At 38.7% G+C, this 24693-nt stretch overlaps 1 protein-coding gene across 1 annotated transcript in view; it reads right to left on the bottom strand.

The window, feature by feature from the left end:
• Nucleotides 1-3634: 3634 nt before the first annotated feature.
• The window catches only part of LOC119908860 (disks large-associated protein 2), a 95912-nt gene continuing 74853 nt past the window's right edge, over nt 3635-24693 (bottom strand). Inside the window, exons 7-13 of the mRNA XM_038726769.1 lie at nt 20096-20152; nt 13091-13449; nt 11425-11510; nt 10919-11325; nt 10473-10564; nt 8431-8583; nt 3635-6599 (exon numbers count right to left, since the gene is read on the bottom strand). Of these exons, the coding sequence (XP_038582697.1) occupies nt 6384-6599; nt 8431-8583; nt 10473-10564; nt 10919-11325; nt 11425-11510; nt 13091-13449; nt 20096-20152 (1370 nt within the window). The 3' untranslated portion in view covers nt 3635-6383. The remainder of the gene's footprint in view (nt 6600-8430; nt 8584-10472; nt 10565-10918; nt 11326-11424; nt 11511-13090; nt 13450-20095; nt 20153-24693) is intronic.

Here is a 24693-nt window from a genome sequence, read left to right as displayed (position 1 = left end):
TAAAGACCTTTAAATAAATTATCTTTTATGATTTGCTGAAATGGATATGACAAGCACTCTTAAGATGTCTACACAGTCATATCATATCACTTATCCACCACAATTGATTTCCTACAACTGGCTTTGTTTTTAATGGTGCTTTATCTGCTGTCATAATACATGAATTCAATTCTAAAAATGTGAGTGCACGATGGTGAATCATAGCAGAACAACTATCTGATCTGAACCAAATATTCCAAAACAAAAATAGAGGAAAACAAATGTCAGCAAATCCTCCTTTGATATCCTCTAAACTGTATTGTGCTGAAGTTTATTACAGTAGGACGTTTGGATTAGTCAAATATAAATGTAAATTCGTTTTAAATTCTGCAGTCTGACCCAGCCCGGTTTCCAGCCCTTTGTTAATGGTATTACGGACAAACCTGCACTTCAAGAGGTGAAGCAGTCCTTTCATGTATCTCGACCCAAAACATTCACACAGAGTCCTATGAGAATCAAACTGTAAGGCACCTGAGGATTTGTCATGTACATAATTGCCAAACTCCTAAGCCCCTCATAGCATGGTGGTGGGTAAAAATAGCGACGAAGAGGCAAAAGGAAAAAAATTTAGCATTTCATCAGTGATGCCATGCTTTGGACGAGTAATACTTAAGTAGAACAGGAAAATGGTACCATTATTATAGAATAGCCCCGCATGATACCACAAAAAAACACATTTGCTTAGTATGTATAATTCTGTCATCATGTGTATTCATGTCACACACATTGTAATAGTGTACATCACTTGCAGCAGCTAGTGTCCCTGTGACTTTTGCGGACATCTTTGTGTCTTACTGGTAGGTGACTGGTGCAAAAACAGCTGAAGTGACATCATTTTTCATTCAAGCCAGTGACAGTGAGGTCGGGAGTCTGGTTCCTGTCAATCCTCGCCCCTCTTCTGTCTCTTTTGCTCTCTCCCACTTGGTTTCAGAAGACAAGTTGACCCTAGCAGGAGAGGTAATTTAGAGTTTTCTATGTGCTAAACCAGCCTCATCACCTACCCAACACTTGCCTATCAGTCTAATTGATAATCAGTTCAAACAACCTGCATGGAAATTCCTAGCAACAGAAAATACGAACTTGAAGCTACAAAAAGACAAAAAACTCTGTTTGAAAAGGTAGGTGATTTTAAAGGAAAGCTTGGATTGATGATATAATGGGTACCAAATCATCAAGTACTACACGTGATGGAATCACAGTATGCAGTCTGCGGGAAGTAGACTTGATTTGCATGACTTTCAGTCAGGTGGAAGAGCAGTTGGATTGTTATAGTAGCCCATCAAAGGTTATGTAATAATCCAGAGACGCTGTTGTTAGTCCCTCTGAGGGCAAAACAGAGGGAGGAACCAGTGACATAAATGAGGACTTTAATATTTCTAAGCTAACAGTATTCTCCATCTAGCCAAATGATGAGTGAAGATGCTGAGATTTATAGACTGGCAAGGGAGATGGAAGATAGCATGACAAAGATAACCAACAAAACCAGACATGTGGTGTTGTTCATCAAAACAGTGGCATTAAATATTGAACTAAAATAAGTGTTAAGTTTAATACTTCTGGTTAACATCTGCTGAATGACTACCACAGTGTGTACATTTTTAGACAGCACCACTGTATCTCAGTGTTTAGCAAAGACTGCCTTGATTTACTCTTAACCATGTTTACCTGTATTAGACTTAATGTTACTTCGGTCCATTTGAATGGGCAAAAAAGATAAAAACATTATTTAGTTTTAAATAATACACCTCCTATATAGATGTACGGTAAGGAGATTTCACTACCTAATAATGCAAGTTTGACTAGTTGACCAAGCAGCCGAAGACACGGTTAGCTGGTAAAGTTTGTGTTGTGGAAAAAGTACTGAATGTGTTACTTCCTGTGAAAGATGTACTGGAGAAGAAAATACATTTGAAGGAAAATAAACTTGACTTCCTTTAGAGTGTCAAATATTCACTTGAGAAACACCATACCAGGTGTCACTATACCACTGCCAACTCTCACCAGATTATAATGGAAAAAGTGGGCCTCTTTGGTGTCTTAACTAATTTTGAAAGGAGAGAAATAGACTGAAACAGTTTTAAATGCTGCTATTCAGCGAAAATTAATAGCTCACTTATTCTTCAAAATGAATTTGAAGATGAAAAGGCTTAATATGTGGAGATGACATAAAATAACGTTGGTTCCTGTTTAAAGAGGGTAATTAAATGGAATCAGCCACAATCTGCTGGATCTTTACTTTTTGAAATGCACCATGAATGGTGTGATAACGTTGGAGGTAAAGCCCCTTTATGGAAGAAGATTCTGTATATTTAAAACAAATCAGAGAATTCATTGAACTTAAAAGTAAGCCCTTGTCATTTTATTAGTTTCTGTAATTATATAATGCACTTGATTTTTCGAGGAAATTATTCTTCCCTTCAATTTCCGAGTCCTTCAGTTTATACTGGGGCAGTGTATATATACAGTATACAGATATACAGTTAAATTAACAAAATTATGAAAGAATGTGAGTTACAAAGGAAGCTGTAATATGTCTTTTAAATATATTCATTGATACATATAAACTCCACCAAAAATGTGTGAATTTACTGATTCTTACAGTCTAACTATAGAACTCTCTTCTAAACGGAAAAATGGTTCATAGTTTACACACTGCCTTAGGACATTCGCATAGCCATTTCTTTTATCTGTATGTGTGAAGTACAAGGACCACATCCTGCCTGATATATTTTATTTTATTTTAATAAATTGATTGTATTATTTCTTGGAACCTGCTAGACTAGGACTCAGCAAACCTGAAATTAGTGTTAAACGATGTATTGCCCCCGGTGACCTGGCATGTTGTCTTCTATTATATTTTGTACCTTTTTATATTTAATTTTAATCAATCAACTAAATTAGAAAGATGGAATTGAGTTTAATAAAAAATAAAAGTAAAAGTAAAAGTTTGGGAGTGACTTCTCTCCTGACTAATTTATAGGGCTGTCCCCGACTAAGGATTTACATAGTCCAATCAGAATCGTCAAGTCCTGCCTATAGTCGACTTATAGTCCAATCGTGTGTTTTTGTGCACGGCGATTGTGAATGGGGGAGGAGGGGGTAGCTCATGTTGAGAAGTTGCGGAGCTGCAGACTCTATTCATTCAACTTACACTGTAAATTTCCAGCTGAACTGAGGCTTTTTGAAGACCCTTTTTTCTCTCTCTCTCATTCACCGGTCTTGTGTGAGTTTTGCGTGCATGCCTGCTGCCGACAACTACATGCACATCGCAGTTCCTCGCGGGTCTATTTCAAGTAGCCGGCTGTTTAAAAATGATAAAATATTCTTTGTTTGGTTCATCAATGGTGATAAATGATCCAAAAGTCCTGCGAGGTGCGGACAACTCAGCACAACACCAGTAAAGCTGGAGCTCAGTCTCTTCAGCAAGTGTTCCTCTTCCGCCACCACACGCACGCTACACATGCGCACTGACGACCCAGGGTTAGGGTTACAATTTTGGATTTATTCACGTACTTTAAAAACATTTATTGGAAGTTTTTTCTTTTTACATGTTTATTTACAGCATTAAACATTGAAATGTATATTGTCATAGGCTGTATATTAACTTATTTGGAGAGAATTGGTAGTTCTATGTAAAATCAGACGTTGAGCACCCCCGTATCGCCAAAATGGCATGATCCTTGTTTAACTGCGAAGCTTCAACTAGATTAACAGTCGAATCAGGCCCCGCCCATTGAAACATCGAATCTTCGACTATTGAGGGTCAGCCCTACTAATTAAGTTGGAAATTTCCCTCCATCTTCTCATCTCCTTGGACGTTTATTTTTTTTGCATCATAAGGGGCTCTACATTCATGAGCGTTTTAGTTAAGGCCGTGTGGTACGATAAGGGTTTCAGATTTAGCACTGATGTACATGTCACAACGTAAAATACTTCAGCTATTGTTCAGACAAATGCAAGCAGAGAAACCCTGTCATAACACTTCCCGACAAGTACGTCTCACTGCCTCACACAAGTATTTATACACAGACTGCTCTCCCCTTCTGAGCGCTATTCTAATTACAATAAAATGGAAAACATTAAACACTGTACTGCAGCATAATTCTAGTGGCCCTGTATCGACATTTGTTTTAATTATCTGGGATTGGATTGGCAAATGAGGATGAATGGGCATGTATTGCAAAATGTTACTGTTGGTGTTTTTATAAAATATCGACAGGTACAATACAGCATGTTCACCTAGCTATAGCAGTATGCCCTTGGCTCAGGGTGGGCATAATAGATTTTACTTTAAGGTTGGTGGAATGTCAAAGCCTGTAATCTCTCCCATCTGATAAATAAATATCCCTGACCTCTTTGCATGTTATTAGAAAGTAGGTTAAACAATAAAACCTTCTCCTCATTTTCATCACTAAGGGATAGAGCATTGCAAAGATGATCTTTTCTAAAGTCACAATCTACCACAAGTCATCGGAGAGACAACGGGCACCATATTAATAAATCTCTGTTTAAAAAGTCCTTGAGTGTGTGTGTGCGTGCACATAGGACTGGGTAAAGGACAACAGTTTTAGAGTAAAAAGCAGCACCATTTACTATAGTAACTGAATATTGTTAAAGTGTCATTTGCACCTGTCTTTCCTAGACTACATGAGCAGATCGAAATGACAACAGAAGTGTTTTCATTATGCCCCACTTGGAACAAAAGGTTGGATGCAGTGTGTTATGAGATATGTTAGCTGAGAAACACCCCTTAATAAGCAAGACAAATGCACTGTCAAATCAACCCACTACTGTTTCAACTATAAATACTAAATGTATACTGTAGACCGTGATGTTGGTCATATGACAGATACTGTAAGTGTAATTAAAAGTGTTAGGATCACAATAATGTAGTTAATAGAGGCCTGAATGCCATTCGAAAAAAATGAAACCAAAACGACACAAGGTGCAGTTTCTATGACGTATAGAGTAACATGAAATTCTGTAGTAAATTTTCCATATCTGTCCTTGCAATTCAACTGCAACAATATCACATGAGCTTCATAAACTACATTTCCCTTGGAAATACAAACATGAATATTATAAGGTGCAAAATGCATTGTTTGATACAGTCACCTCTTCCAGGCTGCGCAAAACTGTCTTTTTTTTGTTAATAATTCATATTTGTTCTGCAATGGAAATGCATCCAGCAGCAGATAACATACATAGCTTAAAAATGTCTAGTCCTAAGAGGGGATGGTGTTACATGAGTGAAAATGACTAAATGCTGAAATGATGAGGATTTTCAGATCTCAGTCAGCAACACTGGTCATCTGCTGCGGCATGCCTGTTTAAAGTTGGATAAATAATACATAGCTAGAAGAATAGTATAGAGGACATATGTGCAGCAACTCACACACACACACACACACATTTTTAACACCATTCTATTTTGACTTTTTGAGAAATTGATCAACCAAGGTATCAGGTTTTACCCACCCGCATAGAAAAGGCTGGGTGTGAAATTTGAACCTCATCAAAAATGATCTTACTTGCATTTTTTCCCCGCAGTCACTTGATAATCTACCTATTTTTACAATTACAATCTCTGCTGCCGCTGTTCCCTCACACAGGGTGCTTTAGCCCGAGACCACTGTTGCTGGTGAGAAACTCTAGAAAAGTTGGACTTTGTGTTTCCCTTTGAATGTGGCAAGTATAGCATTACTCTTACTCACAGCGGGACAATGGCAACAATGGAGAAGACTGGAGTTTTGACAATAATGGCTATGACCAAATAAATCACTAAGTTGAATTAAGGTTGTTCAAATAAATACCAGGTGAAATGTTTATTTTGGGGCATTGCAGCTCATTCTCGTGGTGCACAACCTGTGGCAAAGAGTCCCTTGTGGGTTTAAAGCTACACTAGGCAACTTCACATGTTAGTGTCTCATGTTTTTACCAATCCAGCTGGCCTGTGTTCAGTTTTAACCAAAGAATACCAAAAGCGCAAGAGGCAAAAGGTCTAACACTGTTGCGTCCCGTTTTCTCAGTTTCATTTTGAATGTTTTATTTATCACTTTCTGTGTGAAAACGACCGTCCACACCTGACTCACCTGACTTCTCACGCAAGGAAGATAGGACGTTCTTCCCTATGGCAGTGCCACATTGTCATTTAGGCTGACAAAAAAAGGATGCATTTTCAACTGAAATCTTGCCTAGTGTAGCTTCAGTAGGGACCACCCAGAGAATGGCAACTGGTGATGTTGCAGTGACAGATGATGACAGCAGGAGGAGGCTGGATGTGACACCACGAGCTGGTGCTGGGCAGAGGTGGACAAGAGGAGCTGAGGATGAATCCGTGGACCTCAAAGCCGTGTCTGGGCTTCAGGGATGTAGATCTCGATGCTGTCTGCCCTCTCTGTGGCTGAGTTCTGTCTGAAAGAAGCTGCTCGTTTGGCAGCCATGAGGCGTCTGCGGGCTTCCTGTCGCTGGCGGTCCTGAAGATCCAGAGAGCGCTCTCGCATCATAGTGCCACGTCCCTTGGCCGGCCGCTTTGGCATAGGTGGTGGCCACTTCCGCTCCTTAGGATACAGAATGACATGCTTAAGCAAGGAAAAGGCTTATTGTAACAGCAATGTGTCCAACAGAAAAAGTTGATTCACAGGCAAGAAATGCAAAAAAAATAAAAATGTACCTAATGTATGTTAGGAGTGTCGATGGTTGCTGGATAATTCAAATTATAGACCCACTTTTTTGAAAGTCCCTAAATCTAATGGATTGTGAATAATCAATAGACAACAATAATATTGTTTTCATTCTAGGGATGGTAATTTTATATTGTTTTATTAAATTTGGTCTCATCTCATTATGGAAAAACAAGAGACTATTTAATCAGCTCAGTACAAGAACTCATAATTGAGGGTTATGAGGGAAGAAAAAGCAATTTTAACAAGCAGATGAAACATTACCAGAGTGGATTTCATGAGCAATAATTTCATAAGGAAATCAGGCAGAAAATGCTAAATGTTATATCAGTGCAGATAAATTGCTAATAGGAGTTTTATTCGCTATGAAGTGTGCGGCTTTGGCTAAATCTAGCTTTAAGCCTTTAATATATGGACTCATGTTGGGTACATGTGAGTATCATGGACAGACCCAGGCCACTTTGCCTCATCTTTGGTATCGCAGCTTGTTGAGCCATAGGCCATGTGGAAGTAGAAATGGCTAAAAGAAATTTCCCTCTGCAGCAAAGGCCACCAAAGGAGAATTCATCATCACAATTCTCAGTATTTCTGAGGTGCTGTACATTTATGCAGCACAAAGACATTGTATGAACAAAACCTGTCTTATGTGATCCAGAAGCCACTCAAACAAAAAGGCAACTAGTAACACTGCAGAAACAGCTATCATTGATTATGAAGCAAAGAATGACTGAAGGCCATCTGACCTACAAATCTGAACACACAAAAGCTTTGGAATGCAAGGCAAGCTTTTCTGATTGCTTGGCAAGCTGGTGTAAAACAGCGTCGGGCTTGAAGGAGTCCAATACAGAGCATCTGCATCACTGTTAGGGCTCAGCTTCATGGGGCTTGCAATGTGCCCATTAACTGCTTGAGGAAAATAACTCTCTTACAACTACAACTGTAGCATGAAGATAATTATCCAAATGCCCTGAAGGATCTTGTCTATCTCTAAAAACACATAACCATCTAAATCTGCTTCTTACAAATGCAGCTCCCTCATCTACAAGCACTACTCTTACAAATGTATTTTTATTTACCAGGTGAGCTATCATTTCATCTAACAGTCTAATCCTGTTTTTCATTTTTTATTTTGTACAGCAACATACTTTGAAGAATGCAATGTCAAAAGTTTCAGAACTTAACTGTTTTTAAAAAATATATAGTTTCAAGCAAATGCTTTAGCTACAAAGATGGTCCCCTGTCTTTTTCTTCACCCATTAGCTAGTCTGTTAACAGGAAATCTCAAAATCATACTGTCTGTATGAAATTCCATTAAGCACAATTGGTTTGACTTGATCACTTGATGCTTGTGGAAAGCAGGCTTAAAACACCATTGTTCCCTGCTTTATCTTACATTACCACAGACCAAAAGCAGGTGATGAGTTGCAATGACAATATGCATAAGACGGATAAAATAAGTCCCACATTACTCTAGAGACAGACACAACTGAACATTTTAGAGGATGCTACTAGCTGTCTAAGCTGAACTGATTTTGCCTCCTAATGTTGTCCCTGCAGTGTTCTGATGAGAATGATTAACCTCCTGCTGGTCACAAGCCTAAAAAGGAAGGCAAATGTTGTTACTGTGGTTTTCTTAAAAGCTGAGCAAGTCCGTCTGGAACCCATTAAGACAAAATATTGCAAGTGTGTGGAAAGCTACCAGCTTTACCTTCTTCTCCGGGCTCTCCACCAGCTGCCACTGGTTGCTCTTGATCTGCTGCAGCTCATCAAATTTGGCAGTGACGTCATCGATGGAAAGCTGCAAGAGGTCCCAGAATCCAGCCAGGTCCTGAGATGTGGGTCTGGGCATGGCACTGGGGTCCTGTAGAGACAGCGGCGTACAAAATATAGTGAGTGTAGGTGAAATTTCTTTAATCTTTATGTGCTGGTTTACTGAATGCTAAAAACAAACTTGAAGTAAGAACTTTAGTCTTATACTACCTGCTTATTGTACCATCTCTATCATACTAAACGTATATATATCTATAATCTATCTATATATCTATCTGTATCTATCTGTATCTATCTCTATCTATCTCTATCTCTATCTATCTCTATCTGTATCTATCTCTATCTGTATCTATCTCTATCTGTATCTATCTCTATCTGTATCTATCTCTATCTGTATCTATCTATCTATCTATCTATCTGTATCTATCTATCTATCTATCTGTATCTATCTATCTATCTATCTATCTATCTATCTATCTATCTATCTATCTATCTATCTATATATATATATTTCCCTCTATAGATATAGATCTCTCTCATATATATATATAAATTTGAAAAATGAAAATATTCTGAACTACCAAATATTGCTACCCATTGCCACCTTCCCATTCCCACCACTGTGTGGCAGTATAGCATTGCTATTGTCATTGAACATTGGTTTATAACTGACAGCTCCTGGGAACCTCCTTTTAACTGCTATAAATTGCATCTTTTCAACAGCAAAGTTGGTATATTATGGTCTGTAAAAACAACGGTGATTAACAGATAGATTATCAAAGATCATTTTTATGGTCATGTGCAGTGGGTACAGAATGCATGGGAGGAAGAAAAAAAAACATGCTATTCACCAATCATAAGCTCAAATCAAGCATCGTATAGTGTATGCTCCCTCTTTAGATTGTTCGTCCCAGCACCAAGTGTGCTCAAATTACTGTACTCTACTAATTACTATTATTCTATTGTAATTTTGGAAAATGTTCACTATTCTGTGAAATTTAAATCACAAAAATCTGGTGCTGGTTGTTGCTGCATTTGTGTATTGCATTACTGTTCATGATACCTAATCAGTAAACCACAACTTGCACAATCAGGGAGCCACCTAGGGCCATGTGTTCATTACTCCAGACACAAACACAGGATGAGAGTGATCTCAGACAGAGGAAAGGTCAAACTTCAAAGCACATCGTGCAGTTCCTCCTCCGTCCAGCAGGGAAAACAGAGTCACTCTCCTTTTCAGACACGTTTGAAAGCTCAGGGCAATCTAAGGCTTGTCACTACCAATGTAAGACTTAATTCATCATCCCATTATCTATGGGGAGAGCGGGAGAGAGCGTGGCCCAAAACTATCCAAAAGAGAGCAACACACCAAGTCGGGACACACACACACAAACGCACAAAAAAGAAAAACACAAGGTAATGAGAGCGCAGGCAGCTTTCAACCACCTCCAGAAGGTTTTGCATTTCATTCAAAAAATTAGCTACGCTTTAGAAAGGTGTGATTAAGTGCCTGTCTCTTTCACTGTCTCTCTCTACTGTAGCCGCAGAAACATCCCCACTTACGACACTATCATCTTCTAATATATGCTGACTCTGTGGATAGTTAGCATTAGAAAAGGTATGAGTTTCCAGTCGACGTGACATGAGGGCTAAACATTGAGACAGCGTGGCAGTCCATTATTCAAACGCTGAGATCCCATTCATACTGCTGCCTCTGTGCTGTAATGGATCGCCTCAACACAGGTGCTGCTTCCTATTGGAATTCCCCTTTCGTTTCCTGCAGGGTCAGTGGCGGCAGAGGGATTGCTTCAATATCGATCTCTGTGGTCTATTTCTGGATGGCGCACAAGTGCAGCATCAGGCGGAGCACCTTCAAGACAAGCCTATCAACAAGTTTACCCCCTGATCTTTTGTGTTTTCCTATGTAACAGCTTAACAGCATGTAGGTCGATACAGTGTTCACAAGCGGATACTACTCACCAGATTCTGCTGACACAGCCAGTAAAATTGCTGAAACTTTTGAGACATTAATAGCTGAGCACTTCCCACTGCACTCCGGATTTTTCCTAGGACTGGTGGACACACACACACAAACACACACACACACACACACACACACACACACACGCACACACACACACGCACGAGAGAGAGATTCTGATTTTATCACTGACAGGCCAACATGTTGAGCAATGTCTTTCAGGCATTCACAAGGATCCAATATGCTCACAAAATGACTGTAACGATTCTGTGTTTTCATAGTCAACGTGACAGCTAATACTGTGAATGTTCACTTTGGTTATATTGTTATACATGCAAAAAAAAACAAACAATAACAATAGAGCACATATCATAAAAGCATTGACCTCAGACAACAAAAACAGCACCTGCTTTGGCAAAAATGTAGTTTCCCTCAGGACACTCACTCTCCTCTGACAGGTCATGCTCCTCAGCTTCTCTCTCCATCTCTTTGCACCATCCCTCTAGCCGCTTGGTTTCATTGTGAAGGAGCTGCATAAACCAGCTGCCGTCCCTGCGGAGGGGGGACACACGGCCTGCATCGGTGCTCTCCAGACTGGGTTCAACCAGCCAGGGTTCAGGCTGCGGGCTGGAGGGCCCACTGGAGGGCCGGTAGTCCTCCCTGTAACTGAACAGGCCCTGTGTGCGCACTGTGCGGATGGCCCCATACTGAGTGGGCGTGCTAGGCTCAGAGTGGCGACCGAAGCCACCCCCAAACTGCAGGCCCTTGTCCTCCATGGAGGGAAAACCCTCCAACTCCATGTCTGCTTGTACTGCAGTGGTCACACTGTTGGAGCGCTTGAACCTCCCATGCCTAAAAATGCATGAGTTACAAGGACAATGATGACAAAAATGCATCTTTAAATGTACTAAGCTTTGACACTGGACACTTTTTTCTGTCTGAGCCACATACCGTTTATGATCCTCCACCTGGATTCCTATTGAATGAAACTGAGGAAGGCCTTTACTTTCAGTCTCAGAGTCTGTCACAGTTTCCACCTGGTAAATACAGGCAACAGAAAAATGTCAAATTACAGATACACTCAAAACAGCCTAACATTTAGACTTTCTTACTTATTACAGATGATTCAAAAATGCATTTGTTTCTTTCAGCTAGCAACATAACTGGTAGGTCTGCTGGTTTTAAAAGTTTAAGTAAAGTTAAGTTTATTTTATTTGACATGGACACAGCAATAGAAGTGCAACATAAAATTATGCACAAGCACCAGATGTATTGTATTTAGTACGTGTAGCGAAATGATAATTTACAACACCTGTCCAAAGGGCTTTCAACAATTCCAACAATCTGCTATTTATTCATAGACCAATACATAACAACATCTGTTTTAAAATGTCCACATTACAGAACAGCTTATTTTACATATAGGCCTGTAATCATGCCTCTCAAACTGACAGGTGTCTTATTTGTGCTAAACAAGAGCCATAAGATAGGCTGAGAGTCAGGAATGAATCGTCACTCCCCACCCATTCTTCATGCTCAGCAGAAGGTGGAGAGGTGGTGAATCAATAACCAGTGCAAATGTAAGAAATCAGCACTTGCAAGTGTGAATTGCAAACAGCATGTACAATTTCAGTGTAGGTAATTGCATGGATGTCAATGAGGATCAGGTAACAGGAGGTAGAAATTTCAAATAGAAAGTTAGCAGTGGATTCATCAACTAGCTGGAACTCTGGGTCACGACTGGCACAGTGTCCACAGACTACATTGCATGAGGACCATAAATTGTTTTGGACACCATACTCCATAGCATTCCCCACAAAATATGTCTGTGGGCCTCATGCAGGTACAACATGGTCCACACAGACAGCCACCTTCTAGATTGGAGCTAACAACTGGGGACACTTGCCTGCAGGAGAAGAAGGGGCTACCTATGTTAGTCAGACTGTTAGCACATATAGCAGAATCAAGTATCATCTGGCCAACGCTATCAGCTAGCTCAAGAAGAAGAAGAGGTTAAGCGCCCAGCTCACAAACTAGAACAGACAGGGCAAGAGAAATCCTCATTGTGCTCTTCATTACTGCTGTCACCGAATAAGCCCTGTCCATGTAATCATACAGCCTGACACTTGTAAAGGTCAGCAAGACTCCAAAACCTTGTAGAGTACAGATTGGTATATTCAGGAATTTGTAATATGCCAAAAAGACAAGATTAAATCAATTACATATGTGTAAATTTGGTGCCAGTTTGAAGTCTGCTTGGACATGTGGACAGAGAAATCTAATCCTGTTGCCATGTAACAGTCCAGTGGTGCAATGCTGCAATGCAATTAAAACAACTACGCACAGATAAAATGTGCTCTTCTTTCATAATAAAAAAGTGTATTTGGTTGATTTAAAAGTGATTTTACTGACAACCATGAGAAATGGTTTTACTGCGACTGGGTTTTACAGGACAGCTTAGTACATATAAACACTCTGAATATCAAAATGACAAACAAAGGAATTATCCTTTCAGCCAGGACTAGATATAAGAAGACATATAAGATTGGTGTAATTATCATGAAGATGACTGAAAAGAGAGCGGCAAATTGAGTAACATTGTCGGTTATGATGTTACCTGTATCCCAATAGAGGAACGTGGGGTTTTGAGGTACTCCTCAGCCTTGGACACCAACACTGCTTTGTCGCATGTCTGGACGGAGGTGTGGCTGCCCAAAGATGCGTGCCTCTTGCCTGCTGCTGACTCCATGGCCATGGTGACCGCCTTGGTGCTGTCCAGGCTGTCTGTGGAGCTGTAGATGGGACGACCAAGGCTATCCGTGGTCCACAGACCACCCCGTGGATGCCTGCCCTCATGGTAGGCATCTTGGGTGGACTCTGTACTGCTCTGGGCTGTTACAGAGATAAGAGGCTTGGTGGTGGTGCGCGGGGGAACAGGAGGTGGAGTCTTCTTGTAACTGGGAGGGTATGATACCGCTGGATAGCACAAGCAGGATGAGAGGACGAGGACAAGGCAAGACAAGGGTAGAGGATAAAATAAAACGTGAGAATGAAAAATGTGGCCAAAAGCTGACAAGGGCCAAGTGCTGCAATTCACCTGTATCACACAGTGTGTGATAGTAGAGCGTCATAGCATGATGGGATATTAGGCATCAGGGCACTTTAGCCCTTAAAGCAAGGGAAATGTCAGTAAGGTGAAAAGCAACAGCAGCTTTGTAATGTTGGTGTATACTGGGAAAGCGCAATGAAGGATTACAAGAGAACTTTGCTCTTTCAAGTGTAAATGAGAATCCGATGGTAATCCATCTAGACGGACCTCACAGCAGAGTTGGAAATGTAACAACTACACTTGGTGGATATCTTTTTTTATTCCAAAGCTATGATAATATCACTGACTCAACATGTAGTTGGTCAGCATACAAATTTTCAAAATTATTTACATGGATTTATTTATTTATTTATTTATTTTTACAGAAAAGATAATAGCATTCCAGTAAATCCATTTTAAATAAGTCATAGAAAAATATATTGAACTTTGAAAGATTTCAAGTAGGGTGTTTTAATTTTATTTAATGCACAAGGCAAGAATGAATTGAATAAAAAAATATGAAGTTACCAAACCTCCTAGATCATGGGAGGAACTAGAGGAAGTTGATTCCATTGTATCAATGTGTAGGCTATACTAAGGTGCTTGAAACTCAATGAGTGCAGACACCATGGATCCATTTGTAGACATTACGTTGACTGACATTACATTGAGACTTATTTTTGAAAAATAAAATATTAAATATAATATAAATATTTCTCTTTTAAGAGATTGCAATAAGTTTACTCCATTCATTTCAAGAAAATAGCATTGGTTCCTTCCAATCTTAACAAAAAATGGTTTATTCCAAACAATGTTCCTTCACATCTTGAGCATAATATCCAACATCAGGGTGAATATCCATAATCCCCATTCATGAGTTTGTTCCAAATGTTACCCTTTAAACATGCTGCATGAATCACATAGAAGAATGAGACTATGAGGAGAATAATAGCACAAACTGTCTTTTAGTATAAGCTGTGTCAAGAGGCAAATTTAGTCATCCACTGACATCTCCTATTCTTTTCCTCATTTAATATTTATGTAGTAAAATATTCAGCACAATGAATGCATTACTTAATAAAGCAAGGTTGTTGTGTTTTGCCTACTCAAACACATGCTGGCAGAGTCCCCCCCACACAAACAGAAATACACACACAAACCACTTTGGAGTACAGGTATTAAGGACTTAAAGAAATAGGTGCAATAAGAAATAAGAAACCAGTTACTCTGTTAAGCTAAATCCAGTCACAGACTTGACTTCCTTCCAACTTAAAGGGGCTGCAGTTCTGCAAGACACAGTGGGTGGATACCGAAATGAAAGAGCAGTGACTCAGGCAGTGTGCAGCTCCACATGTTCTATTTTTACACGTTCTAACCGTTTGACTTGTGTTCAAAACTGAAAATATTACAGATACAAATTGAGTGACATAAACCTCTGCATTTCAGTTTATTCATTAGATTTTTGTCATAACGATCTTGTGTAGGACGACCATCAAATGGCGCTTTTCCATTTCCAGTACCAGCTCAACTCGCCTCGACTGTACTCGACTCGGTTTGGCCGTGCTCCTTTTTACATTGCAGATAGTACCCAGAGATAGTACACCTCAATGTAGCTGGTCGTCATAGCGACACCACACACAACTGCCCCACGTAATGTTCAATGCCACACACAAACAGCTGTCTCTTTCTTTAAGCTAAAACGTTTCAACCTTAGTCAGAATGTAAAGACAGATAAGCATATGAAGCTGTGTTTTCCTCTGCCGTTGTTGCTGCAGCGGTCTGTGTGACGGTGGGAGCAGAGGGCTCTGTGAGCGGGCGGCTGGCCGGCCTTGGGAGCTGCTCTCACGGGTTGGCGCAGGTTTCCCCCGCCGCCACTTGTGGTGCTCCTCAACTCCGAAAACTTTCAAGCACATTTTTGTTCCGCCATCACTTTTCGTAACACTGTCAATACTCGAAATCTACACAGTTGATTTCTCACCTCGAAACTTCTCAGAAGTGGATTTAGTGATGAAATTATATAGGAAAACTGTAAAATATAATGATGATGATGCAGTGAATAGTGACGATTCTCTCTGACCAATCAGTAGTCTGCCGTGTTTTTACGTCACATTTTAGTATCGCCTCAGCTCGCTTGGAACCTGGAACCTCAACGGAGGTGAAATTTAAAAAAGTGGATGGAAGCAGGTACAGGTACAACTTTTCCGCAATGGACCAACCAAACTAAAAATCTTAATAGTGTATTTCCATGTCCATGGCTTTCCTACAACATGCTTACTTATTCCTTTTTTAAAATCATTTTCTATTTTTAATTAACAAAGTATCATTTTCTTTTTAAATCGGAAAAAAAAGGTTCATAAAACTACAGTAGCTACTACACAAGCAGTAAATTAAATTAGATAATTTAAACTCTCACTTCCTCCTAATCTTTTCAAAGACACTTGAAACACATACCCGACTTGTTTTTCTCCTGGAAACTGACCTTTGAATTAAAGGCATTCATCATGGTCCTCAGTTAAAATATACTCTATATAACATATGCAGTGCAGTTAATTCATTAATATATTTTCTATAAAATATGTCTGGGCTGTTCAAATATCGTGTGTTTACAGCCAATGAGTCAGGAGGAAAGTTTGAGCTAATGGTGGCGCTACCACAAAGGTTTCTCTTGAGCGTGGGAATGTGCACTAAGGTCGTAAAACAAACAAACAATTGAACAGTCACACAACCTTATTTGCAGAAGTAATGAATGTGACTGCACTCCCTCAGAAAGGCAGTTCATTCATATACTTTATGTCTGCTTAAATAGATTGACATTTGGAAACACATTTGTTGTCTACATTTATGTGCCGGGCATAATTACACAATTATTTGCTTAGGTTAATGCTGTTTAGTGATGGCACTTCATTTGCTGACTCCTCCTGGGCTGGACTGGCATCACCACATAATAGGCTTCTGAGAGAATTGGTTTACTAAGTCTGAAAAAAGAAGTTACAATGTCTTGCAATAACATCAACTGGACAGCAGATGTCCCCCTACAGACTGCACAAAGTCCCCTATCTGGGCAATAGTGGATTCAGTCAGTGGATTAAGATAAGGCATTTCACTATAACTGTTCAGAGTGTCTTCATATCTGTCCATGTCATTTCTGTTTTAGTTTAGCTCAAACTTAAATGCCTGGAAGTGCTGGAAGAATCCACTGAACAAGGAGGTTTATAGTTGTGGCTGTGCCACTGTGCAAATAAACTCTGCTACGTCTTAACTTATCCTATGCGTGTCGGGCATGGGTTGAGGATTGTCTCGAGCTTCCAGTGGGAATCAAATCAGAATCAAAAACCTTGTATAAATCTTGTGTTTGCCCCAATGAAAAAAAAACAATTTACTTGAACAGTGTTTAAACAACAGGTACTAGAAATCGGGTTTACATGTCTGGGTCCAGGCAAGATACAGTAAAATGTTGTGATATTTCCAATACAATTACTGTCCTGTGGTGTGACTCATTAACAGCCAGGAAGGAACAACCAATCCATAAGCCCTTAAAACATTGTGGTAAGTAGCATCAGTTCCTTAGGATCAAAATTCAAGGTCTTCTGTCTAGACTTGACATTTTGCACTGACTTTAAAAGTAGCGTCTCCATAAACAATGCTGCCATGCAGTTACCAGACCTGTGCCGCTCTCTCCACCTACATGTAAGACCCACAGTTTAAGCAGATGCATAATAATGTTCAGCATACAGTAAGAGCCCTTGAACACAATAAATCGCTAACTGAGAAGATACGGAAAAGGCAAGTTTAGGAACACCAACACCAACTGACTAAATTCGCAGAGCTAAAGTACAGCAAGTGTTACTTTAAAATACTACTGCCTTAGTTGAAAGTTTAGTTAATATAGTCCATGGAAGCATCCCATCCTTTGTGTAGTCAGTTGTGCCCGGCTGTGTTTGAATTTGATTGTTTGTCGTAGCGCTGCTGCACTGGGTAGTTCAGTAAACATACCCACACACTGGAGGCGCAGCCAAGACTAAATGGACCTGAATGTCATGCTATAAAATTGTGCTGCTGCTCTGCTAAAATGTATTTGTAGTATTAAAAGTAAACACTGAGGACCTGGGTAGTTTATGCCTTCAACATTTTTCACATATCACCAGCCCCATGGAGCTCAAAAGCAGGGACTTGCTTCTGCATAAAAACACAAACTAGCCAACCTATGTACAGTTTTCCTCATGTCAGCTCCTTCATGTCCTCTCTGACTTTCCAATCTAGTTACTTTCTGCTGCCATTTCCAACTTCATCAACACTCACAGTGAATCAGCAGTGTGCACAACACAAGGCTTATAACAACAGAATGTCTGGTGGTCAGCAGAGTAGCCTATGGCTTAAACACATGATCAATCTAAATGATCAGTCATCAGGAAATAAACTGACAACTACTTTGACAATCTATTAATGGTTTTAGTTAGTTTGTAAATTGAATATATTTGTGTTTTGGCAGGTCATTTGCACAAAACAAGACATTTGAAAATGTCAGCTTAGGCTCTGGGTTCTTAGGATATTTATTTTTAACTATTTTCTGACATTTCATGCAATACATTATGAATTGATTTGAATCAATTAAAAATTATAGGCAGATTAATTTATAATAAAAAGAAAACTATTATTCAGGATGGAGGTACCAGATTACATTAACACTCATTACATTAGCAAAGTCGCATTTTGTGTACTTTGAGTACTACTTAAATATTTCTTATTTCAAATTTTCTGTTTATATAATAATTTACTTTCATTTTTTTAATTTCAAGTCAAATTTGACATAGATGAATCAGGAACTGCAGGCAGCATAGAAGATGCTGCAGGAAGGCAGGGCTCCAGAGAGCTTCACATCCAGAGAATTGAAACTCTGCAAAACGTGCATGCAAGTGTTTTTGGCCGATTGTCAAAGGTGTGTGGGGCCGGGCCGGGCCGGCTGTGAGCACTACATAAACAATGTAATCAAATTGAGGATGGCGTCATTGTGGGCTATGTAAAAAAAAACATTACCTCTGCATAGGTTAATAAAAGGTTGCATGTAGGCCTACACTAAATGGACACCTAAGTACTGGGACACCTACACAAAACCAATTCTAAATCCAAAGGCATTAATATGGAGTTCTATGGCAATTTTTGCCCGTTCATTAAGAAGAGCATTTGTGAGGTCCTACAAGTTAGATGAGAAGGCCTGGCTTGCTATCTCCGTTCTAGTTCATCCCAAAGGTGTTCAGTACGGTTGAGGTCAGGGCTTTGTGGGGGACACTCAAGTTCTTCCACACAAAACAGGGAAAACATTTCTTTATCGAGCTGGCTTTGTACACTGAGGGCATGGTCATACTGAAGCAGTAAAACGCCAAACAAAAACTGTTGTCTAAAACTGTCTAAAATTGTATCCTGTAGCATTAAGATTGCCCAACGGCAAGCCAACGGTTGTAGACAAAACCACACGAACACGTAACGTTAGCGGTGCTAATGAGCGGACACACATGCTATATATATATATATAACTTTATAATGACTGTTTGGAACATTCCCAGCGTAGAAATGGACAGAGAAACATGGCTGGAGTGGTTTTACTCGTTTTTATGGTTTTTGATACACTAACATTTTTAACTGTTAAAATCCAGTGTAACACAAAAATGTGTGGCCTATCAGATTCTGTGACAAAATGGCCGTGCTCTTAGGACTTGTGGTTGAGTTGTGAAGCGGTCGTAGTTTGGTTAAGTTTAGGCACCAAAACTACTTTGTTAGGTTTAGGAAACGATAGTGGTTTTAGTGGATTTAGTCACAGAATCTTGTGGCTCACATAATTGGCGCAACACCCGTGTTTTGAGTCACAGAATTCGATGGCTCACAGATTTTGGTGATATTGTATCCATTGTATATTGTATACATTGTATACATTGGTGTAGCCAAAGTTCTAAACGGACGCTGTAGCTCAACGGTATAATGATCATGATATCAGTGTTTGAAATATACCGAGCTAATGAACGGGAACATGCTAGGGAACGGGCAGAGAAATGTTGCTGATGTGGTTTAAAATGTTTTATGGTTGTTTGATACATATTTTTAAAGGTTAAAGTATCAGAAAAACACTGTAATTTAACAGCAAATCAATTTAAATAGGTAAAACTGCCGTCCCCCACAAATGATCAAGCTTTTCACAGCCACCTTTCAAACCTACACAGGGTGAGTGTTTAATTTTCACAGCTTAGGTTTTGGTTTTATTGGAGCAGTCCATGTTCAGTTAATATTTTGCAGGAAGCAATATAAAAAGAAAAGAGAAACCTTAACATAAAACAAAGGCCTCTGTGGGTACAGCCTTGCATTAACTAGAGTTAGCTTATTAAAGTAATGTGATTCCCAACTGTTTACTAGGAAGAGATGCACAATTATTTACTTTTTTGTTTTGTTTTTTGTTAGCAAAAATAGCAGGTATGACTGCAACTGAAACGTAGTTTGCAAAGATAAGTGCTAGTATGGATGAAAGAGATGGTGACAGACTGGTACCTGGAGGTGGCTGAGCGCGGTCCACACTGCAGGAAGTAGGGAGACGAAACTGAATCCCTGCAAGGAGCAAGCAACACCAGTTAGAAAGGACAGATGCAGGTATTAAACACACTAATGCACACCTACAGTAAATACCTACCAAAACACTAACTTCCAAGAGGTCTAAAGCTTATTAAAATATTTACATTAGGTTTTCCTTTTGCTTATCCAATTGTTAGTAACAGGCAAGGAGAGCGAGAAACACAGATATGCTCAACAGTGTTAGAAATGGGTAACATCAGTGTTTTTTCCCAAATGCTGAACATGCAGCACTGAATGCACTTGGAGTGCAACTAATTTAGAGTAAATGAGTTAGATTTACAGACCTACTGTAACAAATACTGCTTCACCACATAAAGAAAAACATGGGAAAGGCTAAAATCTGGGTAACACTTATTATCCAGCATTTGCTGTGTTTCTGTTTCAAAATGCAGATAGGCAATGCTCATAGACAACAATTCTTCAGAGGTGCATCAACCTTGTTTAAGTGTGTGATAACAAGGTTCTTACTGCCAGGGACATTTGTATATTTATTTGTCTAGACTTTGTGTTTGTTATGCTGCAAATATTGTCTAAAAACGTCTTTTTGCATTACAAGACCAATAATAGAATTGCAATAAAAACGTGACAAATAATGAAAGTGGACCAAAATGGAAATCAACTGTATGGTCTTTAGCTAAAGCCTTTTAAGAATCAATGTTTGCTAAGGTTGTTAGGAATTTTGCCCATCTGCGTTGCCCTAATATAGTAACTATGTATCATGATCTAAAGAGCAATCAATACTTATCAGGCTTTCCTCAATTTGTAAATCAGTAATGCACTAAAACACACATACAAAGATAACATGCATCAACTGAATCTAAAACAGACAGAATGATCTTATAAAAAGAATTATTCAAATAAAACACAGAGCAGAAATCATTAACACATAAATATGAAAGTAGTCAAATTTTTAAATTTGGGGTTTTATAATTTAAAAAAAGATTTTCCAATTAAGTTTTAAAGAGTTAATTCCCCCCAATGTTTGGAGATTATATAAAAAAATGCAAATATTAAACTTGGTTTATTAGCAGTACAGTGTGTCTCTTAAGAGAGGCACAGAACATTGCAATTTTTTTAAGTATAAGGCCAACAAAAAATGTCAGACAAAGACACAGAAGAGAGTCGACCAATACTGAACTACTGAATTAGTCTCACAACTGTAGGAAAGTGCCGCAAACATGACCTTGAATTGGAAAATGTCTGTCTCTGCCAAGTGTCATTTTTGTAGAGCTAACAAAAATTAGCTTTAGACGGTAGGGAAACAAAGAAAATCAGACACAATGTGCTGACAAACCCAGACAAAGAACATGTTTTTTAAACTCAAAAGCAAGACAGTCTATTTCTCTCTCTTTTTTTTAAATTTCTGGAATGCCTTTGGTCATGAAATAATGTTGTATATTGAAAACCATTGCATGCCGTACTGCATCATGTGTAACTTCTACAAGTTTCACTTTTTTCACATTCCCATTTTTCAAATCTTATACTGAAAGGGTATGACCGCCCCACTTATTTCTATAACCAGTTTACTGCATTAAAATCCCTTTGAATTTGATTTGACTGCATGTGCTTAAGCCATACTTTACATGAAATGCAAGTACCCAGCTGCACTTAAAATATAATTATTAATACAAGTAATTAATGGAAAATTTTATAATAATCACCTATCGTGTTCACACATTTTCAGCTGAGATTCCAGAATGATTATGTAGGCACTATTAAAAACTATGGTACTTACGTGGACTTTATGTAAAGTGTGGCCTAAAATCATTTAAATAGTTTTGGTGCAGAGAATATGTAAACAGACCTTCACTCTCGTGCTTTTTCAACAAGGCCCCTCAAACCTTTTTCTCCTTTGTGGTCAACACTTAAATTTCAGAAAAGTTCTGACAGCGCCTCCTCTCCGTCCGACTCCCTCCATTTGTGCCGTTCTTGCCATAGTTGTAGACTCAGACTGGCAAAGACGCTGGTGAGATGCTGTTCTTACTCAGATCAGGGTAGAATGTGGCTTAATGACGTGCAGTGACTGATGAGCTGTGTACATGAGCATGGGGGCTGAAGATGTAACAAAGTGAATGTCTTCACACTCTCAGGTCATAATGTAACACTATGTGTTATTTGACTCCAGACTGTATTTACCATGGAAACATAGTTACTATTATTTGTATTTGTATGAGTAAATATATTGCAAAATCATTGTTCTCCTAAAGCCTAAAAATCACAGCCAATAGCTTTATCTAGTTGCAGTATAATCATTATCTTTGTCTTTAACAATTTGGTGAATTGGCTGTCAGAACAATGAGCAGTGCATTGTGTATGGACCAACAGGTTGAAAGCATTGCATCTATTTTACAAAATTACATAAATGTAGCATGTTGCCTACTCCAACTTTTTTCATTAAGCCAATATAGCTATGTTTATTGCTAGGCACCTTAGGGCTGCACCTAATGATTATTTTTTAATCAATTTAATCTAACAATTATTTATTTCTTACTAATTTATTGATTATTCTAGGTTCAGTTTTTATTACTCCATTATTAGACACAAAGCACATTAGAATAATGATAGAAGCATATTTTAGAATTAGTCTAATTTCCATGTTACTGCTGTATAATAATGATGATGATGATGATAATAATAAGTTGATAAGACCCTATTTGTCAGATGCTAGATCAGGAAAATACTGGACCTCACATTCAAAAGAATGACTGTGACACATAGATTAATTTAATGACTATATGTCAACCCTTTACCTGAACTGGAGAATCAGTATTTTTACTAACTGGTAAGTACTTGACTTAAAACTTAAAATGGTTATGACGTGGATTTATTTCATCAATGGAGTAATAAACAGTAAGATAATCTCTGGCAAATGTATTTTTTCATCAGTGTGGGGCAGGAAAATGAATTGAAACAATTTACAAACTGTAACAACAGTCATAGATTGTAACAAAAGTTACAGACATATTTCTGTAATCACTTACGTTGATTAGGTTGCCCCAGCCCTAAAGCACTACATCACAAAGTCCTTAATGTAAAAATAACTGAGATAGAACATGATTACTGTAGATATTAAGGATTAAGAGCAAAGTAAATCTTACTTGAGTACGGAAATAGTCTAAAATTCCTTATCTTCAGCTTATCTTTTTGTTCAAAGAAATCCCTCCTGTTAATCAGGATTTTTCTGCTCACCTAAATGACATCTCTTTAGTGTGTGCGTAAAAGAAACACATATTGCCACAGGCAAAATACATTACTGTGTATATCAAAAACTGCCCTGTGATTTGCAAATAGCATTGACTAAGAGGAATTTATTCATTTTATTCCTATAAATATTGCTATACCTCACCCAGCCATTGTAAAGATATTTTCTTAGGCCTAAGATTGAGATTGAGTATGGCACTGGTGGTTTGCAGAGATGGATGAGTGGATGGATCAATATGAATGCAGTGGATGATTTGACATAGGACGACTAACAGGACTTGTGTATCAGTATTTCCAGCTGATTCTCCTGGATTTGCAAAGTTTAAAAAGTAGGTTTGTGTAGCCCTTTTTTCAAGAGCAGTACAAGAAAACAAGCATGTTGTTCATAGCCACATACATATATACATACAGTGGTGATGCCCCCATGGATGCAAGGTGGATTAACCTTTTATGTATGAAATATCACAACAAACCAATACAAATCAATGGCCTGAAAGTACCATTTCAACAAACTCTCTTTTCATTGCCTTTGCCCCAGTGATGAGCTAGTGGGTTAGCATCCCAAATAAATCTGTAAAAAATGTACCTTCTCCAGCCTTCATAGATAAAAAAAGTAACTTAAAGTAACTTTTTCAAAAAGCCCCACAAGCAGCTTAGAAAGTTGGTCATTGTACCCTATAATCTAAATTTGTAAGGTGCCTGTCAGATTAATTTTTGTGTGTGCAAACAGTTCATTTAAATGGGGAGTGTACATGTGCTCAAAAAATGTCAAGATAATCTGCCCATTCCAGGTGTACACATGGCCTGATGGTGGCACTAGAGGAAAGGTCATGGGTTCACCAAAAACTTGAGGATTCATCTTTTAGGGTCTGAATTTCAACAAATCTTTCATTTCTTTTAATATGTTAAGAATGACCATTGGATATCACCATTCATGGGCTCTGCTCCCCAAAATATAAAAAATCGTTTTAAATAGAAGTTTAGCCCACACAATGTAATGTAGTTTTTGAGAAAATTGTTCCAAAAGATGAGCTGTGTAAGACCACTCATGGAACCAGTAACAACTGTCATATAATACTGTACCTACTCAATATATCTGACGTCAAGTATAATACTGTGTGTGTGTAGGATTTTGTGTAGACTGTGTTAACAGTTCCACTTTTCAATTACTTTAAACAGAGATAACACTTTTCAGTATGCCAGAATCTGCAACCATGTGATTATTTTGAATACTAAGTCCATCACCCACCACCAACTTAAAATTGAGTTTGAGTATTGGTAGTATCTATCATACCCTTAAAACTAATGTTATAAGA

Source organism: Micropterus salmoides, unplaced genomic scaffold (genome assembly GCF_014851395.1).
Source record: "Micropterus salmoides isolate LMB-PRFRI ecotype aquatic unplaced genomic scaffold, ASM1485139v1 Ms_hic_scaffold_18, whole genome shotgun sequence".
Lineage (NCBI taxonomy): Eukaryota > Metazoa > Chordata > Actinopteri > Centrarchiformes > Centrarchidae > Micropterus > Micropterus salmoides.
Note: the sequence above shows the minus strand (reverse complement) of the source record. Positions and strands in the feature narration are given on the sequence as shown.